This window comes from Charadrius vociferus, unplaced genomic scaffold, assembly GCF_000708025.1.
Source record: "Charadrius vociferus isolate BGI_N301 unplaced genomic scaffold, ASM70802v2 scaffold43, whole genome shotgun sequence".
NCBI lineage: Eukaryota > Metazoa > Chordata > Aves > Charadriiformes > Charadriidae > Charadrius > Charadrius vociferus.
The window spans coordinates 7,735,402-7,756,637 of record NW_009648043.1 but is presented as its reverse complement, the minus strand read 5'-3'; the positions used below and the strand labels follow the sequence as shown (position 1 = coordinate 7,756,637).

General features: G+C 38.1%; 1 protein-coding gene across 1 annotated transcript in view; it reads left to right on the top strand.

The window, feature by feature from the left end:
• The window catches only part of CFTR (cystic fibrosis transmembrane conductance regulator (ATP-binding cassette sub-family C, member 7)), a 90,757-nt gene that overhangs the window by 38,533 nt on the left and 30,988 nt on the right, over positions 1-21,236 (top strand). Inside the window, exons 12-18 of the mRNA XM_009883680.1 lie at positions 8,156-8,250; positions 10,909-10,995; positions 11,936-12,668; positions 13,807-13,935; positions 16,751-16,788; positions 18,007-18,260; positions 19,281-19,360. Of these exons, the coding sequence (XP_009881982.1) occupies positions 8,156-8,250; positions 10,909-10,995; positions 11,936-12,668; positions 13,807-13,935; positions 16,751-16,788; positions 18,007-18,260; positions 19,281-19,360 (1,416 nt within the window). The remainder of the gene's footprint in view (positions 1-8,155; positions 8,251-10,908; positions 10,996-11,935; positions 12,669-13,806; positions 13,936-16,750; positions 16,789-18,006; positions 18,261-19,280; positions 19,361-21,236) is intronic.

Below are 21,236 nucleotides of genomic sequence, written 5' to 3'. Positions count from 1 at the left end.
TCCCACTTGATGGCACACGTGTGGTAGCAGTATATTGTCAGAGGTTTCATTCACGGTCCTTGGTTGTCTCAGCTCTGCTCTGTAGCCTTCTCTGGCATGTGGGGATACCAAGGGCAGTGCAACCCTGTACCAGTGTGTGAGATCTGAGTGATTGAAAGGATCCGCAACGAAAGACAGTTGTGTGTCGAAGGCTCAGTAAGGGAAATCTGCCAGGTCTAAGTGCTACTGCTTGTCATAATTTCAGGATGATACTGTATAGATATATAATACTGAAGAAGCATGAGAAGGGTTCTCAAATGCATCTCTGTGTGCATCAGGAAAAGCATACCCAAGGTACTTTTTAAACTTCTGTTTGCACAACGTATATGCATATTTTTATGGTAGTGTGGCCTGCTTTATATGTGTAAAATGATTCAGGACCTGATTATAATTACATTTCTTGATTATATTTTTCCTTTGAGGGCAAGGAGGGCATCAGGGGAGGTAAAATCATGTTTTAAAATGTGGTTCTGGAGTTTGTGGTACTGGAGTTTGGAAATGGGCAGAGGTTAAGAGGAGAAAAGTGGAAGGTTATAGAACAACAGAAAGACTACTTTGGAGTTGAGATGAAGAGGCTGTAATTAAAAGCTACCTTAGTGTTCTTGATATCCTATAGAAACAGCCTTACTGGCAAAAATTATTTCTGAAAGCCCAGCACAAACTACCTATGGCTGCAGTGAGATGTAAGTGGTGTGTAGACGTTGCCCTTATTTTTGTGTGATGCTGAGCTAAAGGGAATGCCAATACATTTGAATTACATGATACATTCTGTGAAACATCACAGTAAAGAAAGTTTTACAAAAAGGCATAGGAGGAGAGCTGCTTGTTCCTTCTCCATTGCCTTCTTCCTCTTTTTTGCTTTCCTTGAGAAATAGCAAATATTTTAGCAAGCGAGTAGAGTGAGTACCTAATTTAACGTGTCTTAAAATGAAGATCCTGGTTTGCAAATATGGGAGTAAAGGCTTTCAACTTCTAGAACAAACTATTCAAGTACAGATCAGTAGTCCTTACCATTTGTCCTTTATTCAGAAGCTTTTTTGAAATAAATTGTTTGAATGGGTTTAATTTTGAGTGTGCAGGTGTTACCACAAATCTGTTACCTTTAAAATCTTAAATTGGCATGCTATGATATAGAGAAGCCAAGATATAATTGGTACAGATTCTGAACTTACTTCCTAAAGACAGTCCCCATAGGCAAGCTTAAAGGTGCTCCAAAAGTAAGATAAGATGAATTGGTGCTGCCTCGACTTATGCTACCTTTTTTTTTTTTTTTTTGACAGGGTGTTTTACCCTTTTTATCAAGTGCTTTTCATCATATTCATGCTAAAAATCAGTTAGCAAGAGAAGGTGAACTTTTGCCTAGCACTTCAAATTAAGGACTAAGTATGAACAAAATTAAACTGAGAAAACATCCTGCATAATTCATTGATTTTTATGCTCATTAACCAATAGCAAAAGCCACTGGGAGATGTGAACTGGATGAGTTTATATGTCTATGGAAACTTGCTACTAAATTTGAAGTAATTCCACAAGTGTAACATCCTTGGAGATTGAAGGGCTGTATTAATGTCACGGCAGGGATAACACAAATATAAATGGGAATTTGCAGGAGTAGTCAGTTGACATTGCAAAATCCTTATTATTGATGTAATGGAAAATGGGAAAGGAACATGCTGAATTTTCAGATTTTCAGGTTGAAAAATCAGTATCAATAGCCTATACACAGGGTTTTTGTTTGGTTTTAGCACTTGCTAAGCTAAAAAGGTAAAACCTTTGGACAGTTGAAACAGGAATCTTCATGTGTCACGGCTGTTAACATTGAACAAAGTCATCCTAAGCGACTGCGTTCCTCCAGTCAAGACTGCAGAAGTAGGCCTGTTATAGTTGTTCTTTTTAAAAAATAAACAAGCATCATATCCCATTTGAAAGGGTGCGGTAATTCATTAGTTTTGAAACCGTACTTCCACGACTTCCGTTTTTACCTTTTTGCAAGGTGAGATAGATATTTTTCCACCTAGTTAGTTCATTTGATCCTTCAATAGTTACCTAAGAGGCCATAAACACATAATGGCAAACTACCTCTAAGAGATTACCACTCTTTAAGTAAACACATGCTCTGATTTGAGAGCCACCAGCTGCTCTTGAGTGTAATGTTTAACATGTCATGCAAATAGAGGAAGTGTTTCCGTGCAAAATCAAATCATATAATAGTACTAAAGAAATTTGTGGCCAGATCCTGTGGTTTTTTAAGCTGGTTTTACAAGGAGTGCAGGAGATCCATTTTCATCTATGAATTTAGGTTATGGAGAGAATAACGAGAGAAAGAGACAGTCAATATGCCAAGCCCTGGTTTGTGTTCCTGCATGTTCAACATCTCCTTGCGAAGGATGGCACCCACCCCTGGGTGACGAGTTCACTGCGATGTCAAGGATGCCCTGAACAGAAACACGTATCCTTGCATCCCACTGTACCACTCCAGCCCCTTTTAGCTGTGCTGGTTTTGGGTTGGTTGTTTGTTGTTGGTTGGTTGATTTGTTTTGGTTTTGGGTTTTTTTGGCAGATAACTAAATCAGTAGGAGTTGAGAGGTTGTTATGTCAGTGAGCAAAATACTTTGTGCCCTGGTTTTGTGCCTGGTTTTCACCAGGGATATTGGCAGATTACAGTCTGTGGAAAAGAGGAACAATAAGGATTCAAGTCTGGAACTGAGTGCTTTGTAGTAGGTAATTCTCTACAAAAGGATATTAAGAGGTAGCTTGATTACCTGATCAGGAGCATATCTACAGTGTAAACTACACGAGAGCAAGTAACTTAGCTTGTCTTCATAGCAGGGGAGAGCAACGGTCATGTCAAGGTGAAGTTCATCTTGTCCTGATGTAAACAGCTAATACTGCATAAATGCCTCTTCCATGCAGAAAGTCCACATAATATATCAAATCTCCCACTACAACCGTTGCATCTCAGACACGTGGGCCCAAAAGTTGGCTACCTTTATACTTTTTCCACCTGGCGCTGGTATGATCCACTGGAACGAGCAAACTCCTCTAACTGAAATTCTTGTCTGTGGCCCAAAATCATGGGCAGGTCAGGTGGGAAGCTGCTGACACAGGGAACTGGAAGTAAATAGACTAGCACAGTTCCTTTATAGCAGGGGAGCATCTCGATTAGGGAAAAAAAATAGACTCAACTCCCAAACACACTGACTTCAAAAAGTTTATTAGTGATCAAATAAATGTGTTTAACCAAGACCCTCTGCAATGTTCTGTGTTGATATCGTTTGGTTAAAAACCTGTTTCAGTCAAGACAGCTCTCCCCACCCCTTTTCCTGTCTTAGGTAAAGGTCTCTGGACTGATTACCTTGGACGTTGTCCTATCTTCCGTGTCACTTCTGGAATAGTATTTAATTCCCTTACCCTGCATTTAACCTACCCACATGCAGCATACAGACTACTTCATGTTTCAAAAATCTGTTCCACGGGAAAGTTTCACCATAGAGAGAGCGAGTTTTGCCAGTGTTCGTGTGAGTTTTGTGTGAGCCTGACACTCTGCTCAAGGTCACAAACTGTTGCGAAAACAAAGCTTATGCTTTTGGATCATGAACCCTTCAGAAATGGTTCAGCTGAAATCTAACAATAGCTTTGGCTTCAGGAATCACAGGCAAAGAGAGGAGAGTTACCTAAGTAAAATACATTTTTAAAAAGTAATCTCTGATTTGAAATACTTTAAAGAGATCTGGTTTTCTGGCTTATGGCCCAGGAAAATGAGGACTCGAGCATGTTCTAACTGGTTACCCAAAGGCCAAGATATAAAAAAAATTATTGAAAATTCTCCATCTTTTAAAAATTAACAGAAATGTTCACTAGTAGGTATGAGTCTGAAACACAAGGCTTGATTTCAAAACCTGAAAACTTCAAAGTTTGCAGTTTAATTCGTATCTGTCTTACTTTCAGGATTTCTTTTCCAAAAATCAGGACAAATTGAAAGTTATGCTTTCTGCAAAATGACATTTCAAAATAATTATCTAAAGACTTTTAGTAATCACTGAATTCAAATCTGGAGGTTTGTTTCAGTTCCATTTCTACCTCTTTGGTATATTAGAATTGAATATGATTGCTTGGAAGTACAGAAATAATCATGTTCATGAAAAAGCAGGTAACAGTAAATTTTCCTCTTATAGCTAAAGAGAAAAATTATCAAATAGGTTGGAACATTATTGCATCTCCTGCTTGAAACCCTTGGTGCTGCTTCTGTTTAACTTATATTCAGTTTTACAGCATTTTATACAATAAGGGCTTCAGTATTTTTCTTCTAATTTATTGCAAATTATCCATACTACAGAAAGGGACTTGCAAAATGTATACAGAGGCAGCTTCTCTAAAACACAGAGAGAAAGAAGGTGGTGAAAAAGGGAGTACTTTGGCAGGTGAGAAGGAGGTAGCAATGTGAATGGGGGGATTCTCTGGGATCTGTGAAAATAAGCATGGGGAATGTTAATGGTAGTGAAGAAAAGGAAGGGGATAGAGATGGTGAAGAAACTGAGACTCTAGAAAAAAAAAGGAAGTGAAATAGAGGAAAGGGTTAGCAAAGATGAAGTGCAGAGAGTAAAAACCGCTGCTCTGTTCTATCAGTTTCATGACTGTTTTATCTTTTTGGAGGGGAGGCAGAAGAGGCAAGATCAAAAGCCACATTATTGAAGACACATTTAAGGAAGAAAGAGGGGCCCCATAAGTAAAATAAAAAAGTTCTATCATTAGAACTGCTTGAGTAGTTTGAGTGGCCTTGGATATATACAGCAACTATTTGCTGGAAGGCATGGTTGTCAGAAACTATTTTCTGTCATGCTTCATTATCTTAATTGTTGCTAATGATTTATCAAATGATTTTGATAACAAACAATTTCTACAGAAAAGTCTTGGAGTGTGAAGTCCATTCTGAAGTTTCCTTTTTTTAAATGACACCGTATTTCCTATTCACCCTGCAGAGAGATATTAACTCAAACTGTCTCAGCTCTATTCTTCCATACCAAGCCCAAAGGTAGTCTGTAATCTAGATTCTATTCTATTCTGGTCATCCATTTGCTGCTGAGGTAGATGAATATGACATTTGCACTGTTAAAAATGCAAACAGATATTAAAAGGGGTGTCTTCTCCTTTGGTGTGCAACTTGAGATTTGTTAGCTCTTGATATTAGAATTACAAAAGTAATTAATGTCTGTGGGAACTGTGGAGGGTTTCTTCTCTGAATAGTTACCAACAGGTTTCTCAGTTTAAGCATTTAGAAATAGATATGTTAAAGAAAATCCAGTGGCTACTTCATTAATGTGCTGGGTTTTATGCGTTTCAGCATCATTACATTAGGTTTGTCCCTGGCTTGATTTCACTTCCTGCATAAAATGATAGCAAGGATGTATTTGGACCAGCCCTATGTACTTTTTTACAATAGGTGATGCATGTTCCAACAAATAGCATTGTGTGTCTGTTGGACTTCATCACTCTGTTTACGCCTTTGAAAGAAATTACTAAACATTTTTTAATTATTATAATTACAGCCTGAAAAGTTCTTTGTCTGTTCCATGCCACATATTATCCTGAGGTGAAGGGTAGAAGAGACCAGAAGGGGAACTCATTAAAAGTCTGATTTAAATTCCATGTTGACACACCTGCAAAGAAATATATCTAACAAAATCCTACCACCATTTAAAGACATGGGAGACCTGGAATGAATTCCAGTAGGACTAGGATTTTACCCAGTTTGCAAGGGAAGACACACTGGGCCCAGTTCTTCACCTGCACTTTTTTGGAAGAAGAAGTAGAATCAGAAAACTGCAGTTGCACCAGCACCATTACAGACAGCAGTACTGGTAGAAATGGGAAACAGTTGAAATCAGCGTAGATATCCAGATACTTAACCACACAAATCCCAATGTTCAGGTGAAGATACTGGGTAAATGTCAAAGTTACAGGTGAACAAAGTGACTCCCACATCCGTTGTGAAACCACAAGTGATCTGAGCAGGTCGTCTCAAACAAACACCAGAAAAGCTTTTATGTCAGAATTTCACATGTTCTCTCTAAATACTTCATGACCTATAGGAAGATAATTTTGTCACATTTAGAAAATCTTCCTTTAAATATGTTGCTAGCACTATTTTTCACGTCTGTCTTTCTGCAAATACCTCAGCTGTTAGTACCAGGGATTTGCTTTTGTGGCTCTCCTTTTACAAGAGGGAAATAACTAGTTAACACGACAAGAATTTAAAAATCACCTGCAATAGCTTTACCATACATAAAAGCATCTTGATTTTAAGGTCAGAATCCTCTAAGTCAGGAAGTAAACGCTATTATCAAATTAAAGAGTTGGGAGAATCTCACATTTCCTGACAGACCAGGCAGTCAATTTCTAGTCCTTGAGTGGCTGGACCTTCCATCTGTCACTGATCCAGGACTGAACGGCATTGTTCACTCTGTTCCTGAGGTCAGGGCAATTTACAGGGGAGGAAGAAGGAAACATTTCTCTGGAATGATTTTTATTTATTTATTTATTTATTTATTCTGCAAAACCTCAGAGGCTTGGAATGCCAGAAGGCTGCCCAACGGAGAGGGATTAGTCGTCAAAATTGCAACAGGGGTGATCAAAATTGGATTATATCTGACTTTGTTTGAAACGCGAACTTCTAGAGAGCAACTCAATTTAGAACCCCGGGTGGTATTACCCTGGAAGTGCTTCACATGTCATTCGGTCTTTTTCCCTGAAGCTAGAGGATTTCTGTGGGTGCTAGGGACACCCATGCAGGGGACACCCAACATGCAGACAGCTGGGTTCCTGCGTGCCCCTCGGCTGCCCGGGGGAAGAGGGAGCCCAAAACAGGCCGCCTCTTCCAGGGCACTACCTAAAGCCTGCTCCCAGAAGCTCACTTTCTGAAGGATTTTGCATGCTACTTTCTTTCTACCCCTCAGAAGTTGCACTAAAAGAAAAATCTTTGTAAAGCAAGAGAACACCAGAGCTGATTTTGTCTGGTATCAGAGGCCTTGGTCAGCTTCCTTGGGAGCGGGATAGCATGCACAGGCAGCGAGCGGGGAGCGCAGGCCCCGGGAGCTTCTGGGACACTCAGGACTTCCAGCTCGGTGGCCTGGAGTCATACCTGTTGGGAAACTAGGTGCCCTGGGACACAGGGAGGTCATGCAGCCCCTGTTTCTGGGAAAAGTCCCCTGAGACTACCACCAGCACAGTGATAGCAGGGTCGCTGTATTGGCTTAAGGATGTAGGCCAGGCAAGGCTTGAAGGCAGAATTAATAATTTTTGTCAGAGCAACTGTAAAAGCAGAAATATTAGACAGTCTTCAGGTACACAAGCCATTCTTTGTGTCTTCCAAGAATTACTGGGGTTTGCATGGATCTTCAGTTTCGGTGCTAAATACTCCTCTCAAGAAAATTTCTGACTACTTCTGCCAGTGGGCATGAGGATGTTCTTTTCTCCTTTCTCTGTCTCACATGAAAGTAAAATGATGTTTTCTGTGTTTATCCCTGGCTAAAGGTTCATTTTTAGCACAGTCATGAGTTATAAGTAACTTATAGCCCAAACAGTAGAACTTTGCTCCCAAACCTTTTGCAAACCTTGAGCATTCCTGGCGTTCCTGGCTAGGAATTTTGTGCAAGTCTTTTTTAATGAACCTGCCTGAAGTATAAATTTTTCTGGCATTTGAAGAGCTCAGGTCAAGAGTTTGCTTCTTGCTCTCCCTTACTTCAGTGGCAAGTGCATTTATCATTGTTATTGGACAGCAAGCTCGAATGGCTAATGTCTTGGATTGATATTGTATGAAGGTACATTCTTTGCTTTTATGGAGATCTGGCAATTAAGACAAATATTTGTTCTTGAGATCTTGAAGCTCAAAGCTCCTGATTGCTTCTCTGCAATAGAATGATATGTTTTCTTTTGTCACCATTTCTGATTACATAAACAAATGAAAGAAAAAAACCTCTGTGGGACTTTTTTTTTTTTTGACAACTTCTGCCTAACCTGTCTGTACAGTGTTGTATGCTACGCTTCCATCCAGTCTATAGCTTGAGTTTCTTGCATATGGAAAATACATGTCTGATTCTTAAAGAAAATTTGTTAACAGGACATTTCCAAGTTCCCAGACAAAGATTATACAGTGCTGGGTGAAGGTGGAATCATTCTGAGCGGAGGCCAGAGAGCGCGAATCTCACTGGCAAGGTGAGTATTTTGCTCTCTAAGCAATGTACTGTTTCATGTCTAAGGAAAGTATTATGACTAAGCACTTAAACACATGTGGACCAAGTCCTGCTAAATAAATATCCTCCAGGTATATCAGGAACTTCATTTTTGCTGTCAGAAATCTGAGTTTTGCTATGCAGTTGTGTTTGTGATACATCTGCATATTTATTTATTGAACTTTAAAAGTTTGACGTCAGACACATGCGATGGCTTGGCTGAAGATGAATCTTTTCCTCCCTGATACAAGATGCCATTCGGAGATTCAGACCTTTAAGTGTAGCTTTCTGAGTACCAAAGAAACCCATCCAAAGATATAAATAAGAAATATTCCAGGATCTTTCCCTGCTATGACACTTCTACAAAACAGTTTATATATTGATTAATGACATACTCCCTGTCTGCGGGTAACAAAAATGAAAAAGAATGCCATGTTTCAAAAAGCATTGCTCGTAGTTTTGGTCTTTTTCTGCGGTAAAAAGAAAAAGTGGAAATCAATGGCTAGTCAGTACCTATGAATAATGGTCTGGCCTTGTCTCTCTGACCTTCCAATGTTAGTAAGTCATTTTGAAGGTCTACAGAACAATAACATAGGTGTTTGTCTTATAAATTAGCTATGTGTTTCAGCAGAATCACTTAGCTATCATCAGAAATCCAGTAATGATAGCTCTGATGTGTAAATGGCCCCATTTATTTCTGTGCCAAGCGCAAATTGTGCTGGTTCCTATGCTCAGAAAAGCTGGGTAGAAGGAAAATCACATTATGGTGATCCACAGTGGCATCCCATGAAAGATGTGCAAGTCTGTGTGAGGCTAAAAGATGGGTTCATTAAAACAGAGAGGCTTTCAGTGTGGATCTTTCTAGTGGATTTGTGAGAAGGAAGAGGCATGTGGATGGTTCTGTTTTATGCGGTAAGAGAAGAGAGGAGGAGCAGGCAAAGCTTTCAGAGCAAAAAAACCCCAACAAAACCCACTTAGATTTTCATTTAAAATGCAATATTTACATGACGTATTTTCCAGATTCTATGAATAATCATGTCTGTCACTTTTCAGATGGTCACAGCTCATTTACTAGAGGGTCCCAGAACTGATATATAGTTATTCTCAGCCATATTATTATTATTTTTAAAACAATAAATGCCCCAGGGACGGTGGCTGTATCTGCTTTACGTTGTGTTTGGGCTCCAGTCTAAGCTCAGCATACTGCAAGGTGTGCAGATGTTGAGGTGTGGGTTGCAGATGAAGCTCTGAGAAAGCTAGAGCAGAAAATTTAGGATTACAGCCCTGGGTTGTACCCATCTGCCCTGGCAATAAGCTGGATGTTATTCGCTTGGGCTGGCGGCACACGTGTGTCTGGTGGACTCTGTGCAAAGTCGTGTGGAGTGAGAATCACCGCTGAAGTGCCATCAATCAGCTGTCATGAGAAGCAGATGGAGATTGTCTAAGTCCATCTTTTTTACAGAGCGCTGTCAGCGCCTGCAGCTACAGCTTGGGGAAAGAAAGGACCAAGGGGAAAAACACAGTGCATGCCCTGGGTTTGAGCTAGCTCACTGGCCCGGTACCCTAAAGCCAGTCATGTATAGCTACTAAGTCAAACATACAAATTATAGCAATAATTTGAGTGCTATAATTATTCCAGGAAAATACTTGCAAACTTTTTGCTGATGAAAGTGCCAAGAACAGTATGAACTTTTTGTTGTTGTGCAACCACTACAACATAATGTATGGTCAGTGAAACCCATCGTGACAGAGGACTTTTCAATGAAGTTGCTTGGTTTATTAACATAATATACTATTATTGAGGGCTTGTTCTCCTGGTGGTTAAATATTTTCACATTGTTTAACATAATGATTTTAAAACTCATTCTTAGAGTACTTTAAAAAGTGCTGAAATTCAGCTGTCCAAATTTTCTTTGCTAATTATACCCTGATTCGTATCACATCATGATTTTCATACTTACTGAGGAAGGCAAGGGGCCTTTTGAACTTCTGTTGAAATTGAACCTCTTAACCACAGGTTTAGATCTCAGTGAGCCATGTCCAGGCACGTACAGCTTAAGGTCCTAATGCTACAAATAGTTTTTGATGTCCTGAACTTGAAATATTGTACAGTCCCATTTCAGATGATGTTGCAAGATCGTGGCTCACTAATACACTTGTCTTTGCTACCCAGTTATTTCCAAGTACTTTTAAAACTAAGTGATGAGACCTAAGTCTTTTCACACACCTATTTACATATACATAATATTCCCTCCCCCAGGCACCAGTAGACGTTACAGTAGGTTCTAAATTCCCATTTAAATGGTCATTGTACACCGATGGCGACTGTCAGGTTCAGGCCATAAACAGATCTTTAGAGTAACTTGTGTAAAAGGCAGCTGTATGGAATCCTTTGATTGCACAGAAATTAATGGAAAACTTGAGTTAGTTTGTAATGTGGTCCACAGCAAGGAAGGGCTTTATTGAAAGGTGCATTATAAGCACATTAAACGTTGAATTTCAGGTCCATAATGATGCTGTAAAAAAGTCTGTCGGTTATAAGTTTTGGAGAAAAAACTGTAAAGGCATTATTTTAAAATTATGTTTGTGTAAATTTATAAGACTTGTGAAAGTGAATGTTGTTTCCATTTTCTCTGTTCAGAGCAGTGTACAAAGATGCTGATTTGTATCTCCTGGATTCTCCTTTTGGACATTTAGACATTTTTACAGAAAAAGAGATATTTGAAAGGTATTGTATGTTTTGATAGATTGTATTTAAGAATCCCACCAAGCAGCACAAAGTAAAACCAAGAACAGAAATTTAATAACAGTACAAAAATACTGAAGTGATCAAAATTATACCTTTTGTGGATGTTTATTTTTAGGGGTTCTCATGACTGAGTTTTTTGTGTTAGCAGTAGGACAGTGTACTGTGCTGGGAGCAAGCCTGAGCAAGGTGTGAGCATTACTGATCCCTCTGTCATCTCATCATATTGAGCCTGCCATAATCTATTAATCCCGAGTGCATGGCTTTATAGCTGGTGTGTCTGTTTCGCAGAAAGGCTTTAATTTTAAAACACTTCCCTGCTTTTTAAGTATAATTTTTTACAAAAATTTCTATTTTCTTGTTGATCACTGAATACATATAAATATATTTGAATATATATAACATATATTTGTCTTGTTTTTCTAATCACTGAAAGACTGGTCACCTGGAAGTGCCCGCTGGACCAAGAGATTGGCAGCAGGTTGGCTGAAGACAGAGGCTTTTGCCTTGTCCTGGTGGTGTAGCTCAAAACATGAAGGACACACACTGCCATCCATGAGCTTTTCTGTGACCATAAGTTTGAAGTTTTGAAATCGAGCTAATACTTTTAAGTTTGGTAGCAAAAGATCTAAGTAACCCTAGGATGAAAGAAATATTTCATTTTCATGTTGAACTGTGGTGTTTTTTTTTTTGATTGACCTGAAAATGATTAAATTTTTCCCCTTTTTTTGGTTCCTGTGATAAAGTCCTCACTCTTTACACATCTCAGCCTTATCACCTTCTTTGTAGTTTGAGGGAGAACCCAAGACTGCTCATAATGGGAGGGGGGCAGGTAAAAGCGTATAGATTGAAAGTGAAAGGGATAAAAGCAACATTAATCATGAAGAAAAAAATCTATTTTTAACACTTTCATCTTTTATAGCTGTGTGTGCAAGTTGATGGCAAATAAAACTAGGATCTTGGTTACTTCAAAACTGGAACATTTAAAGATTGCTGACAAAATATTAATTTTACATGAAGGGAGCTGCTATTTCTATGGAACATTTTCTGAACTTCAGGGTCAACGGCCAGACTTCAGCTCAGAGCTGATGGGATTTGATTCTTTTGATCAGTTCAGTGCAGAGAGAAGAAATTCAATTTTAACTGAGACTCTCCGACGATTTTCCATTGAAGGAGAAGGTGTGGGATCACGAAATGAAATAAAGAAGCAATCTTTTAAACAAACATCAGATCTTAGTGACAAAAGGAAGAACTCCATAATTATTAACCCCCTCAATGCTGGTAGGAAGTTCTCAGTAGTGCAGAGGAACGGAATGCAGGTCAATGGGATAGAAGATGGCTACAATGACCCACCAGAAAGGAGGTTGTCACTGGTACCTGACTTGGAACAAGGAGATGTAGGTATGCTTCGGAGTAACATGCTAAACACTGACCATATGCTGCAAGGTCAGAGGAGACAATCTGTGTTAAACCTGATGACGGGCACCTCTGCAAACTATGGACCAAACTTTTCCAAAAAGGGAAGTACAACATTTCGGAAAATGTCTATGGTGCCTCAGACAAACCTGTCTTCTGAGATAGATATCTACACCAGGCGCTTGTCTCGAGACAGTGTGTTGGACATAAGTGATGAAATCAATGAAGAGGATTTGAAGGTGTGTGTTGATTTACATTCATCTTGGTTTTTTGATATGGTGACAGTTTAGTGCAATATACTCCTTACGTATTTTTCTACCTGACTATGTCATTCCTAATGCAGTACTTCTCTGTGGAATATCTTTTTGGAATATTTGTGAAATTTTTAAAACTCAAATATCATCTTGAAATCATTGAAATCCTCAAAAATTTATTTTGTCTGGTTTTTATGGTTTTTGAATGCTATCTGTAGAGGATTTTAGTACAGGTTTTAATTTTCTGCTCTTTAATCAACCTTTAAGATTACTTATGCTAAAATTAAATTAAATTAAAGACCATAACATGGAAAAACATTGTTTTAAAACATTTATGTAAAATTGTCATTTGAAATGTTAAGGCTTATGGAAAAAATAAAATACATTTGAAGTACTAGCACAGTTTTTAAAACTGGAATTTGATCAAATTTGACAAATTTGCCAGACTGCTTAGCTCTTATGTTCTGATACAGATAATGAACAGAGGAGTAAGATGGATTTTATTCTGTTTTTATGGATGTGGTGGGAACTATGCAGTTGAGGTTGAGATTTATACCAGGAACTGGAGCAAAATTCCTTTTTTTCCTAATAACTATCAACTGGTCATGATGAACTCCTTTCATTTTCAAAACTGACAGCTGATTTTCGCAGGATGGGAAAATTTTCTAAAGTATTTTCCTAGGTGGGAAGAAGTCTACAAGAAACATTCAAACTCATAATTTGCTGAAGCACAGCCCATTTTTTCTTTTGCTTTATTGATCTCAGCAGAAAAAAAAATGCCTGCAGAGTATTTACAAATTTACTCTAACAACACAATATTAATCTCTACTGAAAGAAAATAGCTATTGATTAACCATTTCTGGGCTTCTAATAGTGCTGGACAAATCTTGGTTGTTTCTTTCAGTGTTGTCTGAAAATTTCAAATCATCTCTAAACTGTGTTGTTATATCAAAGATGACTTAACCAGGCAGTATCTTCCTCTCCAGCTGTTATCAGCCAATTTGAATGCTGCAGTTCAGTTATTTGGAGTGAGTTACCAGAAAGCATGACAGCATTCATGTGTCAGAAATTCTCATATATCGATATTATCTGTCTGACTATGGTCTTATCAATTCTTTGACAGGAATGCTTTACTGATGATGCTGAAAGCATGGGCACTGTTACCACATGGAATACCTATTTCAGATACGTTACCATCCACAAAAACTTGATTTTTGTTCTAATTTTTTGTGTGACTGTCTTCTTACTTGAGGTAAGAAAATCTGCACTTGATGTCATGTTACTACAAATGACGTTTGTTCAAACTGTGTTGTTTGTGATAAAAGGATAAATGGATAAAACACCAAGACATTAGCTCATGTATGTATTGCTTATTGGTAACTGCCATTAAATTACTTTTTTACTGGTTAGGTGAGCATTTCTTACCAAAGATAGCGATTAGTGCATGGCAGCAGAAGATACACCTTGTTGAATTATTTCAGTTATTTTCTGCTGTGTGGTAGCATAAATAAGAATTGTTGCCCTGTGCAGGTCTTTTGTTCACAGGTGAATAATCTTCCATTTTCCATTAAAAGATATCTTTGTAGAGCTTTGGGGGGTTAACAGCAATAATTACTACATCTGTCTTTTGTTCACAGGTGAATAATCTTCACAGGTGAATAATTACTACATCTTTTTTTGATGAGCACTTACATAAATTCCAGAGAATTGCTTTCAAAAATGAGTTAGTAGCTTTGCTCCTAGTGAGAGTGGTGAGTAAGGCAGACAGCTGAATGCCTGTGACGGCATTTAAAGATGGATGAGGTGTTTCTGAAGCATGCAGTGAAGACTCTTTCCAAGTACAGCGGAAAACACTGTCAGAAAAAGTGCTGAAGAACATCTGCCCAATCATGGAAGTCTGACTATTTTTGTTGTAATAGAAATTGCCTGCTTTTTGTCTTGTCTCCCAATTTAAGAACGACTTTTAGCATGCATACAGAATCTTATAATGTCCTCTTTTACAATTAATATTGAAAATCAAGTGTTTTTCTGAGGGAAGGAACATGTTTTAGAGAGAAGACTGGGAGATTAAAGAGACTGTATTTGTATGTCAACTTATACGGTAACAATTTCTCTTGGCATTTTTCAACGTGAACTGAAAGAAGAGAAGAATCCATTAGGAACATAGGACTAGTTTCTTGCTGATTGTGTCAGTGAAATGCTTTTAGCAGTTCTGTGGTAGCATTCAAACTTCTAGTATCATCGAACCTGGATAAGGATATGATTGATGGTACATTTACACTAATGTTATGTTGCAGGTAATTTAAATTAGTTCTTTTGGACAAGGAATAAAGCCTAGAGCTTAGATCTAGTTTGAGATTGCAAATTTTTAATCCACCTCCAAAAGCATGACGGTATTTACATATATAGCTGTTCTTATCACGTAAGTTTTATGTTCATGGTAGTGGAAAATGGTTGTGTAAACCTACAACAGCAAAGCTCAATGCGAGTTGCAGGGGAAAAGGAAATTTTAACTTTGAGGTGTATCAGATTTATCCCCATATATTCAGCATACATCTATAATCTTGGTTGCAGAGTTTTTGCTTATTTTGAAGATATTCAGTCAGAGCACAGACTATATAACCTTTAGCAAATCTCTGTGCATGAGACGAAATGCCGTGCCAAGTGGTTATGTGGCCTGTGCTAACACTTTGCACCCTTCTGACCGTAGGCAACAAAGAGAGGCTAGTGAGGACAAGTGAATTGAAAGTGGAGCTTTGACACCCTTCAGAGCTGGATGGCACTAACTTGAAAACGCTAGAGAGGCTATTTTAGATTTAGAATGGATTGTTTTGTATTGTAGGTTCCAAGGTGAGTCCACGCATATCACCATAAATATGGCATCATTTGTACATTCTTCCTAGACTTGCGGGGTGATGTGTGTCTGTGTAGCTCACTTAAGTGGCTCAAAACTGTGTTTCCTAGATGTAAGACCCAGAGACTAAGGTTGCTGAACTGGAAGAAGAGCAGTTATGAATGGAAACATGTAGAAAGACTTTGTGAAATTATTCTGTCACGGTATTGTCTACCTTCATCTTCCCAGCTGAGAAAAAAAATGGTCCTCTGTTGTGAGGAGTCAAGATCAGGACAGAATTCTGCTGGGAGATGTAAAAATATTATTGTGAAAGAAGTCTGATCCTTGCAATTGCATAAATTCAGAGTATCATGGTCAAGGTTGAGTTATTTACTGTGTGACCTGCAAAAGTTAGTGGTTCCCAAGAGGAAGACTTTAATTATTTGCTGAGGTGTAATCGTAATACATTCCTGTACCAGTGCCATAAAGATATATGGGAAGAGGAAGCTAGAAACTATGTTTGGACCCTTGGAAGAAAGATCATAAGCAGAAATAGGGCAGACTGAAATGCGGTGGACTAGATGAAGGTCTCCACTGTCTCAGTGGACAGATAAGAAAATGTGTTATAGAGGAAGCTTCTGTTGAGCACTGAAGCATCTCACAACAAAAAGGGTTTAATTTCACATTTAAAAAATATTAAAATAGATTATGTGGAGAATTATGTAAAACTAGCAGCTGAGCAATATCAGACAAATAGATATATCAAATGTAGATATCAGCTAGCAAGAACAACAAAACAAAAATAACAAAGTTGACATTCATATTTGAGTAGCTGCCTTTGAAGATATTGAGAGACTTTTTTAGGGCCATCAAGAAATATTAATCTTTAAAACTTAAAATACGTTAAAGCATACAGTGAATGTTCCTTGTCATTAGGAATGCATTAGCAAGCCTTTGTTAATAGTATGGTAAAAAACAATAAAAGAATATTTAGGCACTTGAAAGCCTGATTGTAATACAAGTCTAAATGTAGCTTTCCTGGTGGGATGCACTAAATGGTTTCTGTGGAAAGAGGAGCAGATATGACAAGGTTTTTGCTTCAGGAAAATTTGACTTCCATCCACTTATAATGCTGTCTCTATAAACAACTATCAAGTTAGTGAAAGAAGATAAGTAAGAAAAAGTACATAATGTGACAAGACAAAAAAATTGACTCTGTTTTCTTTGGTCACAGGTAGCTGCTTCTCTTGTTGGATTATGGTATATTAAAAAGTAAGTAGTGGTGATAATTTATTGAGAAATTGGGGTCTCCTTTATATTGATTTTTGCTATAAATAAATAATAAATTCTGCCAGAATTCTGTATGGATAGGCACTAGCTTATATTCAATAAAACGGTTCATAGATGGATGGTCTATATACCTCATGTAGGTGGTATCTTAAGCTGGTACTTCTTTAGCTGCTAACAACCAAATAGCTTGTGCCTTGTTATTGAGCACGTAAAAATGCATGCGAGACTTTTCCTGGGTCAGCTCACTCTAGAGATGCATGGACCTGATTATCCTGAATATACTGTGGTTCACCGCTGTCTTGTAGAGGTACCAGTTTATACACTTGCTTAGGAACATTTTAAGGGAGCAGTTTCTGTAGAACCCCATGTGTAGAATTTCTTCTGCTCCCCTGTGAAAAATTCCCAGAAGTTGCAGGGTCAGGCAGATAAAGGTTAAACATACTAAGCATCAGTATGGCTTTTCCTGGGTTAATGCTTTTGGTCCCTGATTTTGTCCTGCAACACTGAGTCTGTATGTTTGAGTACAGAAAGCATATGGTGACTTAGGTCTGATCTGGAGGAGGAGGGATTTATGTTGATGTCCCCTTACAATAGGTCACTAAGGCCTTTGATTTTTACAGTATACCTAAAGCATTTTACTTCCCTAACAATTCACTTTTTTCAACACTTAAACTATTTTTTTCTGGTCGAAAGAAGCAGATGCATTTTCCTTGATTGAGTTAGTTTTGTCAGTGATTAAACAGGCAGTAGATTTGCAAAGAAGTACCAAAACAGTACATTTTCACAGTAGTTGTTTGGAGAAAACTGTTGGAGGGGTGGTAGTTATATAACAAAGGCTTAATTTCCATCTTGGTAAAAACCCTTCATTGCACAGTTGCAACTAATTTCAGAAATTAGTACAAATGCTGATAGGTGCCCAAATCACCAAAGATATCTGAGGAAATGAATAGGCCATTTGTTGCCTTGGCCCTGGAACACATAAAGAGTAACTTTTCCTTAGCAGAACGTGGGGTATTTCATAATTTCTATTTAATACATAGAGGACAATATTTAAAAAATTACTGAAAATACATACAACTAACTATTAACATAGTTTTAAAACAAATGAACATTGCAGTACTATTTATTTAGTAGAGAAAATAAAAGAGAACAAACCACAATTTCCAGTAATGCATTTATTTTTTCACTTCCGTCATACAGGACAGCTTTGAAAGTGAATGCAACACAATCCGAAAACAGTACCTCTGACACACCTCCTGTGATTGTCACTGACACTAGCAGCTACTACATCATTTATATTTACGTGGGAGTGGCGGATACCCTGCTCGCCATGGGAATGTTCAGAGGTTTGCCCCTCGTGCATACGCTTATAACAGTGTCTAAAACTCTTCATCAAAAGATGGTGCACGCAGTTCTTCATGCACCTATGTCAACATTCAACTCTTGGAAAGCAGGTAACTGAGATGGGAACTGACTGACTCATGTATGGGTTTCATTTCAATTGAACAGTTTTCATTCTGTTAAAGGATACTGTTGCTTTCCATTTACTTTTTCAGTCAAGCTGAATGTTGAAAGTTTGCCACATAAAGTAATTTGTGAATCTTTTAATGAACCTTGATTGCACTTTAAGTGTGACATATTTCAGTTGTCAGTTCTGATTCTGAAATATCACCTTGTAAGTTGGAGAAAATTAAAAGTTAACCGTTTGAGGCAATAAAACTAGACTAACTTCAAATGAATAGATTTTGTCTAAAATGGCAATAGAAAAGATATAGTCAGCGATGTTGTGAGTGACAAGGAGTCAGGTGTGGATGATAAAAAGCACTCTATTTTATAAGTAGTCCTACTAAAATGGCATAAAACATCAGTTAGTGTGAATAATGGTATGCGTATTCAAATTTGGCTCTGGAGTTGATACAGAGTTCATTATATAACTGGTGCAACAAGTTCCATCTCCCTCTGTACATGAAATTCCTATCGCATACCCTTGCGTATTAGATTACAGAAGATACTGGTAAATGACAATACAACATAGGGTTTCTCCTTCATTTTCCCATTAAGTTCTTAATTCTGTTGTTAGCTGGTGATGAATACAGTAATTCTGCTCATAATTCTGCTGATGTACAAGTTATCTGTGTATCATCAGAGCCTCCTGCATAAGGGGCACAGACCTTATGCTTTGTGCCTCTGTTTCTGTATTGTTTAATTATGTTTCTTTGTTTTTATTACATTTTCCTGGGGTTTTGTTTTGAGATTCCAAGAACTGAAACAGAAGTTGTGGAGCCAAATTCCTCCCTGAGGAAAGATGCTGCACTAAACTGTAATGGAATTGTGTGTACTAGAAAAAATCTTGAACTTATCCTTAATATTTTGTATTCAAAAAAAGTTGTACTTTTTGTCAAAGTAATAAATGTAGGATTTTGGGGGAGTTAAAATGTTTGACTTTTTTTTTTCCTTTTTTTCTTAATCCATAGGTGGTATCCTTAACAGATTCTCAAAAGATACAGCAATACTGGATGACTTGCTTCCACTTACAGTATTTGACTTCGTTCAGGTTTGTAGAATAAAAGTTCTAAATTTTGCTGCTTATTGCGCTGTAAAGTTTCAGTTGTACATCATGCAAAAGAAATCATATTAATAAGAAGAAATAACCACTGGAATTAAATCCCTCTTCCTTTTATTCAGTCTGTATATGTTTACATAGCTGCTTATCTTGTAAGTTAACTTCATTGCTTCTTTTTTGAGTACTTGCCTATATATGTACCTCCACTGTTTGTGCAAACCACTTTCAGTATTCAAGCTCAGAAACACTTTTGCCCTGCAGACCCCTCCAGAACAAGTATCTCTGCTGTTGCCCATATTCAACTTCAAAGGTGTAAAGGGCATTCCTTAGTTTCTTTCAGTTATCTTGGCTCAAGATTAATATTTTTTCATGCTATTCTTTGATTGCATTCAGACATTTTCATCACTTTACCTCCTTAGCCTCTTCTGTTCCCAGTTTACTAGCATCACCCTTAATTTCCTTCTTCTCTTTTGTTGAATATATTCTTATTTTTTTCTGTTCTTTTATCTTCTGTGGAAACTCTTCCAGACCTGCCTTATAGGGCAGTTTGACCCGTGATTATTTGCTTTCAACTCTCAGTTCGACATTTCTCTTTTTTTTTTTTTTTTTCTTTTTCCCCCTTCACAATTTTGACTGCCTAATTTTGTCTTTTATCCTTCGCATCTTTGTGGATTCCCCTGAGTCTCTTGTATTTAAGCTGAGTCTGTCAGGCACTGGATAACTATTTGTAATGGAGGAGAGCTTTAGATGACTCTACTCCTTGGAGGAATTGCACCTCTCTAAGAGTTGTAGAATTGCAAACTTTTTATTTTTTGGATGGAAAGGCTTGTTTCCAACACCCCTCCTGGGAAACTCCATGCATTGCAAAATCTTGAGTTTTGAATGACCTTCCAATTCATCCACACTGAAGAGAACATTGAAGAGGTACAGGGATAGAGGAAATTCCAGTGTTCCTTAAGGAGGATGTCTTTGTTTGCTCCCTATCCGGCCTATTCTGAGACTTTGTGGCTCTGTGTGGATCCCAGTACCCCTCATTAGTGTCCCACCACTACTACTGAAGCACCAGCTTTTCCTCAGATAGAGCTCATTCCCAGAACATTTGAAAAATAAAAGCAAATGCTTCCCTGGCCCTCCTGTTTCTCTCTGCCTTTATTTAGGAGATATGCAGGCCTGACTTAATCAGCCCAAACACTCTGCTGCACAGGTTGCCTGTCTCCATCTGTGAGTTTGCTTGGCTTTACAATCCCTACCAACATGATGGTCTGATCAAAACCAAGTCCCTTTCCCTATATCTTTGTGAGTAACAAATAACTTTGGGTTATGACTTCAGAGGAGCCAGTGCAGCTCCACCTGAAGAGGTTCAAGGACATCACAGCTCTACTTCATGTCCTGCTGACATCATGATGATTTGCTGAATGAGTAAACATGGACATTGAGACCTTCTCTGAATCGCTAATGTCATCTTCAGTGTGATCAGGATTCACTGCTGTTTTTTCTGGTGTGGCCATTTTGTTTCTGGTATTTTGGATCTGCCCTGGGGATGTTATTCCAAAATTATTTTAGTTAGTCTGTCTCTACGTTTCAAACTCTACAAGAAACTGACTAGTTTTTCATGTTTTCAAGGATAAAGAAAATCCCTAGATTTGGCTTTTCTGTTCTGATGCCTTTCAGAGGCTAACCTATATGCTAATATACCATAGGTTTACCTCTGTCTCCTCAATCTCAACTGCAGAGGCTCCTGGACATGCGTGATAAGCTGCCCTGTCTTTCCAGGTTCTTCTGGTGAAGGTCATTGAACCTACCTGCTGTCTTGAATGCTTTTTACCAGTCATCCCTTCATAAGACATTTCTTCTGATCCTCCATAGA